General features: G+C 37.7%; 1 protein-coding gene across 1 annotated transcript in view; it reads left to right on the top strand.

The window, feature by feature from the left end:
* Positions 1–12839, top strand: part of ZRANB3 (zinc finger RANBP2-type containing 3) — a gene marked incomplete at its 5' end in the record, with an annotated part of 57339 nt that overhangs the window by 28488 nt on the left and 16012 nt on the right. The window contains 4 exons of the mRNA XM_081341981.1: positions 4751–4870; positions 7229–7408; positions 9759–9911; positions 11516–11975. Of these exons, the coding sequence (XP_081198107.1) occupies positions 4751–4870; positions 7229–7408; positions 9759–9911; positions 11516–11975 (913 nt within the window). The remainder of the gene's footprint in view (positions 1–4750; positions 4871–7228; positions 7409–9758; positions 9912–11515; positions 11976–12839) is intronic.

Here is a 12839-nt window from a genome sequence, read left to right as displayed (position 1 = left end):
CCCCGACCTTCGCTCCTTCCGGCGCAACTTAAAAACATATCTATTTGAGCAGTCTGACCTGGTCTGATGGGTTAGGGTTGGGGTTTTAATATGTTTTAATACTGTTTTAAACTGGGCTAAATATTTAATCGTTTTTTTAACTTTTGTATTCCGCTTTTTTATATTTATTGCCCTGTACACCGCCCTGAGTCCTTCGGGAGAAGGGCGGTATAAAAATATAATAAATAAATAAATAAATGATCCTTTGTTTGTTTTCTTGGCATCCTTGGTATTCTCAGGAGTGTTTCCCAACAGCAGAATTCAAAAGTGTCAATATTCTTCTTATCCTGCTTCTTCAAAGTCCATCTTTCTCTTGCATAGACTATCGTAGGAAAAACTAATACTTGCACCATCTGATATATTGTATCATGATGTTTGAATATCTTTTCCAAGGTCTTCTGTCAAGTACTAGTCTCAAGTGTATTTCTTGATTGCTGGTTCTGTTAATAGTGATTATTGATCCTAAAAGTGAGAAGCCATATAGACCATTTCAGTAATGTCTGATAATTCTTAGGCTAACAAGTGAACTTAAGCCTGTAATTGTTGTCATTTGTTTGGCCTTTATATTTAATCTTAGTCCTGTGATTCACTGCTCTTTTAATTACTAGAGTTTTTATTTTTTTTACTATCATAGTAATAATCAGCATATATGGTTAATAATGTTTCTTTCTCCGATTTTTAAACTTTGCTCATCTGCTTCCAATCCTGCATTCCTCTATACATATTCAACATTCAGACTGAATAAATAATGAGGCTTGTCTTATTCTTTTGTTGATTTTAAGGGCAATCTGCTTTGCCATGTTCCGCCACATTTTTCTAAGGACTTTACACAGCATGCCATGACCCACATAATCAAATGTAGTTCTTTCATCGGTGAAGCACATATTGACTTCTTTTTAGTATTCTTTGACTTTTTTTCATTATCAGTTGTGCATCAACCCTAAAGTTTCTTTTTCTTCTTTTTCTAAAATCAGCTTGAATATGTGGTGTCTCAGTTGTCAGGTGGGACTCCCATTTGTATTGAATGAATTAAGGATATTTATGAGAGCTTGTGCAGCCTGTCAAATCTTCTTCTTTGGTATTGGTGTATACCTTGACCTCCCAAAACTATTTCTGATTGTCTCCTTAAAATGGTGGCTATATTCTCAAGATGATACCCTAGAAACTGGGTGATTTGTTCTTCTGCATTAGCTTAGTTGGCACTTCAACAAAAGCAATTTATGATCTATTCCACAGTGAGCAACTGGATATATCTTTGCCATTCTAAATGAATTCTTCCATCTCATTATACCAATTATGGAGTGAGTTTTATTTGTATGTGTTTCTCGAGTGATGTTCATGTATATAGGCATTGGTTTGGTTGTTTGAGGATTGCGTTAGCAATGAAGAAATTGTTAGGTTGTAGAAACTAATATCATTCTCCTGATTCATTTCCTGTTTGCTAGGCTGTATAATCCAACAGTGTTTTTCTCATTATTTTCAACTTTTGACATTCCTACCCCCAACTACAAGCAAGCAGTGGTACATCTGTATACAATAGCAATATTTATTGTATTTTTCTTGCTCAAATTAACGCAAGTTAGCATGGCATGCCTCAGCTCCAAGTGCAACCCCTTAATTGATTTTGGCTAATGTGGAAATTTAGACAGAGTTGACCATGCCTAATGCTCCCATGAGGGGCCATTTGAGAAAGCAAGGGGTTTACTCTAGACTAGGTCATAAAATCAAAATTTTTGGAAGAAGGCAATGTGAATCAGTTCTAACAAAACAGAGGTATAGATAGATCTCAGCCACCAGAACTCAAATGTAATTTCACAACAAACTTTAGTTTATGGTAATAGTGACTTTCTATTTTTTTAATGTATACATATCTTAGGGTTATAATCAGAACTTACTAGTCAAGTCACACTAATAAGCCATTTGACGTGTTTTAAGGGCAAAAAGATAGTAAGGTGCTTGCTCAGCAGTCCTACCCTAACAGAGTTTTACTTACTACCAGCACAAAATACTTGCTGAACTGTACACTATGAGATAGTGTACACTGGAGGTCAAGGTAGAAAACATTCAGTTTTAACCAAAAGAGGATCATTGAGCAGATGATAGGCTGTAGAGTTTTACTGGAAATAGTAATGATACTATTTATGTAGATAAGATGGAAAATGTACTGGATAATGTATTATAATGCAGGGATATAATGAATAGCATTTAAGTGGAGAGGTCAAGGCCTAAGGAACTAATTATAAATCATAAGCAGTACCTATAGTGTTTGGCCTTATAGAGAAGTTAATTCCTGACCTCTGTTTTCTTGGCATCCAAGATGCTAAGATAAATTTGAATACGCTTTGGTGGCGGTTTTCTACTGAACACAATTTTTGGTTTTCAAGTGATCGTAATTTCAATTGCAAAATAAAATACAGGAATTTTCTTTTGTCTCTCTGTGTGCCTGTCTTTTAAGTATTTTATTAAACAAAACAGAAATTTATATTTAAATAGTAGACGGCAGAAAGGGCACATAGACCTGAATTCATTGCAATTTAACTTGGGGAATAAATTTTTGTAGAAGGCAAACTTAAGAGTTTTATTTTCCCAAACTTTTAAACTATCAGCTCCACAAGCAGGAGCTCATTATCAGCAAGGTCCTCTTCTTTGGGTTTGTGTAGGGTAGCTTTAACCGTTCTTGCATTTAATATTTATAATGCTAACGTCAAAAGTGCTGGCGAGATTAATTTTTAAACTAGCTGTTCTTGTGACAAAGCAGGGAAGAGGATTTTCAAGCATTTTAGCTACATTTACTTGTTTTGTCTAGGTGGATTTGCACATGTTACATTATTATGTTTGTAGATATTACCCTGTCAATTTAAATGGTTGTCCTGCAATAGTTAAAAAGTATTGAAATTGATGTTGCAAATGTCAGATAACATAACATGATTCTAAACTCTCCAAAAGTTTTCATTATATCAATTTAACTAGTTGACTATCCATTAATATTTTAATGTTAAATAATAATACAACAAGTGCAGTTTGTTCAGTAGAAGTGTTACTTGTTTCTACTGCCTTGCTCTTCCAATATTTAAACAGCTGCACGTTGTGCCATTTAATGTTTCTGAATCATTTTTAAAGACAACCCCATGATAACACTGGAGCATAGGAAACTTACAAGGTCCATTATTACTATTATTTAGCGTGTGGCATTGGTACATGAAAGCCAGGAATCTACAATTTTATTACAGAGTAGAAGTTTGGCTGCCTAAGATTGCTAGTTTGTTCAGTTCGTGTTCGTGTGCTGTCCACTGTGCATCATAGGAACTAGCTCCACACACAAAGCAACTAACGACATTCTGTTGGAGTGTCAGCGTCATCTGGGCCTTTTTCTCCGCTGGTTTTTGCCTCTCATTCAGGTGGTCCGGTGCCCATTGGTTTCTTGCTTATTAGTCCCACCAGAGTAGTACCTGTTTATCTACTTGGTTTTGAACTGCTAGATTGGCAGACACTGAAGTGAGTAATGGAAGCTCATTCTGTCACGTGGTGCTAAGGATCATACTGCTGGAATGCAGAGACCCAACCTTCTCTGTCCGACAAATCCAGCATCTTTTAAGCCACTGAGCTGCCGTGTCTCATTACAAAGTCCACTGAACAACTTCCCTTCAGTACTTGTGGGTGCTCCTCCACTAGAGGTTTTTAAGAAGAAACTGGATAGCCATTCGTCTGAAATGATACAGGGTCCCCTGCTTGAACAAGAGGTTGGACTAGAACAGAGGTCGCCAACCTTTTGGCCACTGGGGACCATTTCTGTGGAGAACGGTTTTTCCATGGACTGTGTGGTTTTGTGTGCTGCCTGCATCCCACGGATGGAATTTTGCTTGTTTGTGTGGACTGATTGTGGGCATGCCACAGCTTGGTACCAGTCCATGGATTGGGGGTTGGGGAACTCTGGACTAGAAGTACTCCAAGGTCCCTTCCAATTCTGATATTCTATTATTTTGTCTGTTGACTTTAGACAGGGGCAGAGCAAAAGGGGAATGACATGAACTGCAGTTTCCTCAACCAATATTGTTGCTTCCATAATATCATCTTCCTGCTATGCCCAACATTTCCTTTGCTTCTCCTGAATTGATGCAAAGCCAATATGAGAGTTCTAGTTACATCACTGTTTTGGATCCCCCAAAGATAAATTCCTTTTTAGTATCATCCTTTTTTAGTTCTAGTTCTATTGATAGTGACCTAACTATCTCTGGTTCCTAGTAACATTTTCCTTTATGTTCTTGCTATAATAGGTGATGCAATCTGACAGGGATTATTGTAATATTATTGTAATTATTCTAGCTATGAGGCAACAGCATTTGGCCATCAGACCTTCACCCCTGTTCTTCCTGTGGAAGACTAGAGCAACTTTCTCCATTAAGAATTGTTATCTTTTCAAACTAGGGACCTATATTCCTGGAAAGTTTATCATATCTGTGAAGCAAAAATGGTGTGTCTAAAGCTGCTGTTCTTTTGGGATTGAATCAGTCACACACACACACACACACACACACACACACACACACACACACACACATCTTAATTGTGATTGGTCTGATGACCATATTCAATGTGGCAAGTAGTAATCTCATTAACATCTTTCTTTCCCAATTGTCAGGAGTTGTTTTTTTTTTGTCAAAACCCAAGTATTCTGTTCAGGTGACTGTTTGTGTTACTTTATATGGTACAGGTTCGTTATATTCGGATAGATGGCAGGGTACCTTCAGCAGAACGAATAAATCTTGTAAATCAGTTCCAAAAAGATCCAGATACCAGAGTGGCCATTTTAAGCATTCAGGCTGCTGGCCAGGTAATGACTTAAATAAATAACTCTCTCCCTCTCCCCTTCTCTCTTCTCTTTCTCTGGGTGTATGTGCATGAAACCTGTTTGTTTAAATAGATGCTGAATTAACTTTTCTTAATTGACCATTGTGCAAAGCATCTGTTGATCATCATTCAGTGTGCCTCTAATGAATAAAATAAAGCCTTTTTTTAGCACAGTAGACTTATATTTTATAATCATGAGCATAGATTTAAACTTAAGTATATTACTTAAATACACCTTAAAATTGTTCTCTGATATGGAACACTGGTAGAATCATTTTCAAATCCAGTATGGGAAAATTCTTTTAGAACTCTTAGGCTGAATAAGTTCCACATATAGATTTCTACACATGGTATGCTCACAGCTAGAAAGAAGATGTTTTCCAGGTCCACAATGGAGTTGAGTGTGGAGTATAAAGTGAAGGAGAACTCAAAATCTCCTTTGCTTTCTGTTAGTCTGAGCCTTAGCTGGTCAAAATGGTCCTGATTAATAGGAACACTTCCAATTGCAGAAGGAAACTTCAGGAACCAGAATTTCTAACTCAGCTTCTTTCTAAGCAAATTCTAGCAGTGATGTCACGGCCCAGCAAATGATAGATGCCAGAATCAACACATTGCAACATTTTTGCAAAAATTCTTTTAGCTATTTTTTTTGCTAAGTACTATGAATAGTAAAGGACGCAGTGGCTCAGTGGGTTAGGACGCTGAGCTTGTCGATTAGAAGATCCGCAGTTTGGCGGGTCAAATCCTGAGTGCTGCGTAGCAGTGTGAGCGCCTGTTACTTGTCCCAGCTTCTGCCAACCTAGCAGTTCGAAAGCACGTAAAAATGCAAGTAGAAAAATAGGGACCACTACGGTGGGAAGGTAACAGCGTTCCGTGCGCCTTTGGCATCTAGTCATGCTGGCCACATGACCACGGAGACGTCCTCGGACAAACACTGGCTCTTCGGCTTTGAAACGGAGATGAGCACCGGCCCCTAGAGTTGGAAAGGACTAGCACGCATGTGCGGGGGAACCAAAGGCTCACGGAACGCTGTTACCTTCCTACCATAGTGGTCCCTATTTTTCTACTTGCATTTTTACATGCTTTCGAACTGCTAGATTGGCAGAAGCTGGGATGAGTAACATGCGCTCACTCTGCTACACGGCACTCAGGATTTGACCCGCCAAACTGCCGATCTTCTGATCGACAAGCTCAGCGTCCTAACCCACTGAGCCACTGTGTCCCTTCTAGACTAAACTAACAACTTCTATAATTTAGTCACTAATAGTCAGATAAGTGCTGTTGTCTCCATTTGGGGACACTAAATAAAGCCAAATGATTGTAGAACCACTTCTCAAAAAATGAACTGAAATTTCATCTAGGGGTGTTATCCTACCAGAAATTCAAACATATACAAATTATAGTGTGGACCCCAGCTACTGGTAGTATATATCTACATGGTTTCCTACATTTGGTCATATGTATCTGTGCATACAGGGACGCGGTGGCTCAGTGGGTTAGGACGCTGAGCTTGTTGATCAGAAGGTCGGCAGTTTGGCGGGTCGAATCCCGAGTGCCGCGTAACAGAATGAGCGCCTGTTACTCGTCCCAGCTTCTGCCAACCTAGCAGTTCGAAAGCACGTAAAAATGCAAGTAGAAAAATAGGGACCACTCCGGTGGGAAGGTAACAGCGTTCCGTGCGCCTTTGGCGTCTAGTCATGCCGGCCACATGACCACGGAGACGTCCTCGGACAAACGCTGGCTCTTCGGCTTTGAAACGGAGATGAGCACCAGCCCCTAGAGTTGGAAAGGACTAGCACGCATGTGCGGGGGAACCTTTACCTTTACCTTTATCTGTGCATATTTAATAACTTATGTTTCTATTATTAGAGAATATGTTTTTCTGGAACTTAAATTATTTTAAAGAATTTAGCTGAAGTGCTATGCATCTTTTCTTTACTTTGCCCTTGTTCAGTTGTTCCAGTTAAGAGGTTTTTGTCAGTCCTCTCATGTAGAGCTGATCCAGAAACTATTACTTGCAATATATATATAGGAGCACCTCATTTATAAAAGAGTATATCTGTCTATATAGTGCAATTTCTTATGAGATATTTAGGAAGGAGCTACAGCTTTGTTACTGTGGAAAAACAATTAGCAATGCTATTTTACTTGTGAGGCCTTTTGAGTGAATTTTTACAAAGAAGACAAAACCTTGTGAGCCAAGATAAAGAGGAATGATGTTCTCTAATTAATTCACTAAATGTTCCCCGAAATTTCTATAAGAGACCGTAAACTTATAAAAGGGATTGCTTGTTGCCTGTTTGAAAAATGATACAAGTGTTTATTTCTTCATCTTGTTTAGGGTTTAACCTTCACGGCTGCCACTCATGTTGTTTTTGCTGAACTATACTGGGACCCCGGACATATAAAACAAGCAGAAGACAGAGCTCATCGGATAGGACAGAGTAACTCTGTGAATATCCATTATCTTATTGCAAATGGAACATTAGACTCTGTAATGTGGGCAATGCTGAATCGTAAGGTATGATTAAATATTGAAAGTCCCAGCTGCTACAGATTTTATACTGCATGGATGTATACAGACCGTTCAAAGTTACAACGCCACTTTAAAAAGTGACTTATGACCATTTTTCATACTTATGACCGTTGCACTATCCCCATGGTCACAGGTCTGCAACCGTGGCTCCGGAGCCTCATGCAGCTCTTTCAGCCGTCTCCTGCGGCTCCCAGTCTTCTGCTATGTGTAGTGCAAAAAAAAAAAAAAAGCGGGACTAAAAAAGTTCAACCAATCAATTCAAATATGCAGGGTAGGTGCATATCTCGCCTTGGCTCCACTCTTCAGTCAAACCCTGTTCTGCGCATTTGTGCATGTACGCGCATGCGCACACAATTTTTGCGGCTCCCAGTTTTTCCTTTTGTGAGGGAACCGGTTCCGAGTGGCTCTTTCACTGTTTCAGGTTGCTGACCCCTGCCCATGGTCATTTGGATGCTTGACAACTGACTCATTTATGATTTATTTATTTATTTATTTTATTGAATTTATATACCGCCCTTTCCCGAAGGACTCAGGGCGGTTTACAGGGTACTTAAAACATTGATACAAAAATTAAAAACGATTAAAAAGATTAAATTAAATACTGATGATTGCAGTATCCTGGAGTCATGTGATTCCCCTTTCTCACGAGGAAAGTCAACGGGGAAGCCAGATTCACTTAACACAAGGGTCTTCAAATTTGGCCCTTTTATGACTTGTGGACTTCAACTCCCAGAATTCCTCAGCCAGCGTGCCTAGCTGAGGAATTGTGGGAGTTGAAGTCCACAAGTCATAAAAGGGCCAAGTTTGAAGACCCCTGACTTAACAACTGTATTACTAATTTAAGAACTGCAGTGATTCACTTAACAAATGTGGCGAGAAAAGTTGTAAAATGGGGCAAAACTCACTTAACAAATTTCTCATTTAACAACATAAATTTTGGACTCAATTGTGGTCGTACGTTGAGGACTATCTGTACATTTTATGCTGTTCCTTTTTCACCCGGCATCTTTTTTTTCTATCAAGTTTTGCTTCGTTTTGATTCTGAAGAAGAATATTATGTATCTGAAGAAACTGCCAAGACATAATGGCACATAAAAGTTTCTTTGCTACGAAATTTCCTTAGAAGCCCCTGAGCCCATACTTCAGAAAGCAGAAGTGTCTCAATTTGGAAAGGACAAGGATAATGAAACAGAGGAAATGTTTATGTAGGTAATTAGAGCTTGGAAGATGCAGTCAGACAATATTAAGAAGCAGCCTTTACCCTTGGAAATGTTCCATGTTTTGTCATCATTTATCTTAACCTGACATTAAAGACCTGAAATCAAGACCTTTGGAACGAAAAAGGAATTTGTTGAGCTATAGAATTCATGAAACGTCAGATTATTTGGGATGCTCTATCTGTCATCTCTGCGGATTCTGTACTAAAACAAAATTTGTATTAGTGCAACTCAGAGGTCACAAAATAATATGCAAGTTTTCATGTTCGCCATAATTTATCGCATAGCATGGTAAATAATGCAGGGATGGGGGAAGTTATTAGGGCCATGGAACCCGAGTTTAGTCACACATATTTGAGATTTAACATGAGAGAAGTTTCATACATTAACATTAGGCTAGGGTAAGTTTGTAATTGCTTGTAAGACTCTTTCCAAGACTGCTGGGAAGTAGACATAAGGAGTAATTAATTGTACCTTTATTTTTTAAAAGATAATATTGAATTATATGCTCTTAGAGGCAGACTTTCCAGGTTCTTTGGAAGGCGGCTGAAATAGAAACTAAGCAGTTGTTATTTTGAAAACTGCAAATGATTTTGGATGATATATTTGGAGAAATGGCAGTCTTTCTTGGCGTTTTTGCACTTTGTTGTTATATTAGCTCTCTAGGCCCAGAAAAGGCCAAATGAGTACAGCCAAACTTTCTCGCTTCTTTTTAGGGAAAGTTAGGCATTTGGAGATATAATGTGGATATTAATTATGTCCCTGAGGCTTAATAAGTCCACTTTGATTTCAACAAGGAGGAAAATGCAGGAATTGCATAGCTGAAAATCAGCTATTGTGCTGCTAATTGGGATTGTGTTATCTGAGAGTAGTTTTGGTGTTGGGGAGCGACATCTGAAGTACTAGGTGATAGTTCAATATTTCAGTGGAATATTAAGGAATATTTTCTCTTGAAATTTTGTTTTGGAAATCTGCAGAGACACAATTTTTACATCAGACTTCTAATTTCTATTTCTAAGTATTTTGCTTGTCATCTTGAATGCTTATTAGAAGTTGGGTATGAGACAAATAGATAAATAACAACATGTGGGGGTTTTTTAAAATCATTTACTGTTTAGGCCAAAGTTACAGGTACCACATTAAATGGCAAGAAAGAAAAGTTACAGGCACCAGAAGGTGACAAAGATAAATGGAATTTTTTGAATTTTGCTGAAGCCTGGACCCCAAACGAAGGCCTAAATGAAAGCAAGGATGAGGTGTTATTCACTCATGTAAGAATGTACATATATAAATCTTTTTCAGTAATACTATGTTTTGATATACAAGTACTTCTCCTTTTGGTTTAGATCTGTAATAACTGAATTTCACACAGCATTCTATCATCATCAATGTTAGCTGTTGTAATGCTGCTTTAGAATCATCAATGAAGGGAAATGTCCATAGGAATAAATGCTTTATTTTATATTTAAAGTATTCTTTTATTTTTCTCTTAAACCCATTGGTATGGTTTCTGTTGGATTTGCTGACCTAGACATTCGGAAGAGGCAGCTGACATTCCACATGTCATGATGTTGCACAAATGATGCTAATTAGATACAATATGTTATTTGTGTAATGGCATTGTGACAAGTGTGACATTATCAGTGCTTCTAGCAGATGCTTATGTCCACTGATTATAATTCTGTTTGGTCTTTGATAACTGTGTAGGGAGTTTTAGCGCTTTCTGCAGAAACTTAATGGTAGATTATAGCAGATTAATTTGTCTTAATATTTTGGTTCAGGGTTTACTCAAATAGCCTTTTGCATATTATCTAGGGCATTAGCTTCATTACAAGCTGCACTAATAATTTTTCATATAAATGTCAAATTGTGAAATCTAAAAATGATCACCATTGGCAGAACAGATCTCTCCCTTTACAGCATCATTTTCCTAATAACAAAAAACAGGTTCAGAATTAATTACACGGCTCATTATTTTTTAAAAAAACTAGCCAGTAATGTCAGTTGAGTTTCAAAATCAGATCCAAATACATAGAAACAAACATGATTCCTATTGTTCTAACTATAGCAAAGATTAAAATGAGTTAAATGTATGTTATTTGACCAAAATATTAGTATTAATAATTCATTCTCTGAAATTTCTCAAAATATTAGGATTAATAGTTCATTTTGTGAAATTTATTTAAAAGTCTGGAGTAAGTAGTACTCATGCAAAACCTTACTTTTCATTTGGCATCTAACATACCAATTTTGTTTAAAAGCTCTATATCCAATATCCCAACTTTTAAAAAAACAAGTTTGAATAATGTTGACAGAACGTTTATACTAATGAAATTCTATATTCTAAAATATAGAATATTACTTTTTTTCTTAAGATGTCAAATTGCCTCTTAAAATTCAAACTACAGACTTATGATCACAACTGAGCCTGTAATTTTGGTTGTAAGTCATAGTGGTCATAAGTCAAGTTACCACATGACCTAACTCAGTTTTATGACCATTTTTACAACAATCATTAAGTGAATCAACATGGTTGTAAATCTAAATCCAACTTAATGGGTATTTTTTGCTGGAAAATGGCAAAAATCACCAAACATGATTGTGACTACAATACACTGAACTGGTATTAAATATGATTATGTGAGCACAGAGGTGATGTGGCATTTGTAACTTTGAGGACCAACCATAGGTAACTTTTAGTTTATCATAACTTTTAATAGTTGTTAAGTGACCAGTCATAAGTCAAGGACTACCTATTTCTAAAATGGTGAAATTGAAATAAGAAATGATTGATAATGAAAGGGTAATGAATAGTAATTGGTAATGAAGGGCCATCCTTGTATGAAGCAAATGATTGTTGGGTCTTCCATCCTAGTTTGAAAAGGAGAAGCAACATGATATTCGTGACTTCTTTTCGCCAAAACCAGATATAGAGAAAAAGCGAAAAATGGATTCCTGTTATAATGCATCCCCATGTTTGAGTTCAAATCCTTCCCAAGCCTCGGAGGAAAAGGATCTGGAAAATGGCAGAAACATAGATCCTCAGGATCCAGAGGATCTAGATGAGCTTTGTAGAGAGGCCAAGAGGCCAAGATCTGTAGATCCATCTACACCCAAGCCTGTTCCTAATAGAGGAAAGAGAAAATGTTTGTTTAGTGAAAGAAATGGTTCATTTTCAGAAGAAGCTTCCCAGGAAGAGCAGGATTGTATCCTTTTACCTGGGTCAACAAAAGGATTTGCGTCTGAAGTAACCTGGCTTTGCAGTCTTTGCACTTACAGTAATAGTTCATTGCTACCTTATTGTGAAATGTGTGAATCTCCTCGCAGAAAGAATAGTGAGTAAAAATATTTGCTTCTGTTAAAATCTTTTTTCATTGTTTTAACACATCTTGTCAGTCCGTTTGTATTATAGCACGTATACAAAAATATCCTAACGTTTAATGCTAAAAGCAGAAATTAGCAGTTGGGCCTAAAAGTGTCATATTGCATAAATTCAGGGTTTACAGAAATAAGTGTAATTGTCCATGGTGCAAATTTAATTTTGTATGATATCTTATAGTTAGACGTGTTAAAAGAAGCAACTTTGTTAATCTTTATTACTGCATCTCTGACATTCCTTCCTTCCCTCTCTGAGTAATATACATAGACTCTTGATCTAGAGCAGGGGTCTTCAAACTTGGCCCTTTTATGACTTGTGGACTTCAACTCCCAGAATTCCTCAGCCAGCTTGTCCTAAAGGAAAGCAGCAGTAGGAAAACTCAGTTCAAGGATAGATCTTATTTCATCCCAAAGGCTGTAGGCTGTGGACCATGTTTGATCTCAGATGCGTGAAAGGAAGTGTTGCTAGGAGAAAAGTAGGACCAGGAAAAAGCTAAATTCAGTTGAATTGAAGCCTAAAATAATTACATTTAATGAGCAGCGTGGTGGCCTACAGGTGGAGCTCTTTCCTCACAATCAGAAGGCTCTGAGTTTGATCCTAGGTAGCGGCAGATATTTCTCTCTAGGCCAGGCACGTCAAACTCGCAACATCACGTGATGTCGCGCAATGTATCTTGACTTTTCCCCCATTGCTGGCAATGTGGGCGTGGTTTCATCGTGATGCATTCGGCCCGCGGGCCGGCAGTGTGACATGCCTGCTCTAGGCACAATGAGAAAATATCTGCTGTGAACTCTGTGTAGGCATCAGGAAGGGCAACCGG

The sequence above is a fragment of the Vipera berus genome (assembly GCF_964194415.1).
Source record: "Vipera berus genome assembly, chromosome: 1".
NCBI lineage: Eukaryota > Metazoa > Chordata > Lepidosauria > Squamata > Viperidae > Vipera > Vipera berus.
This window is presented reverse-complemented; position numbering and strand designations above follow the sequence as displayed.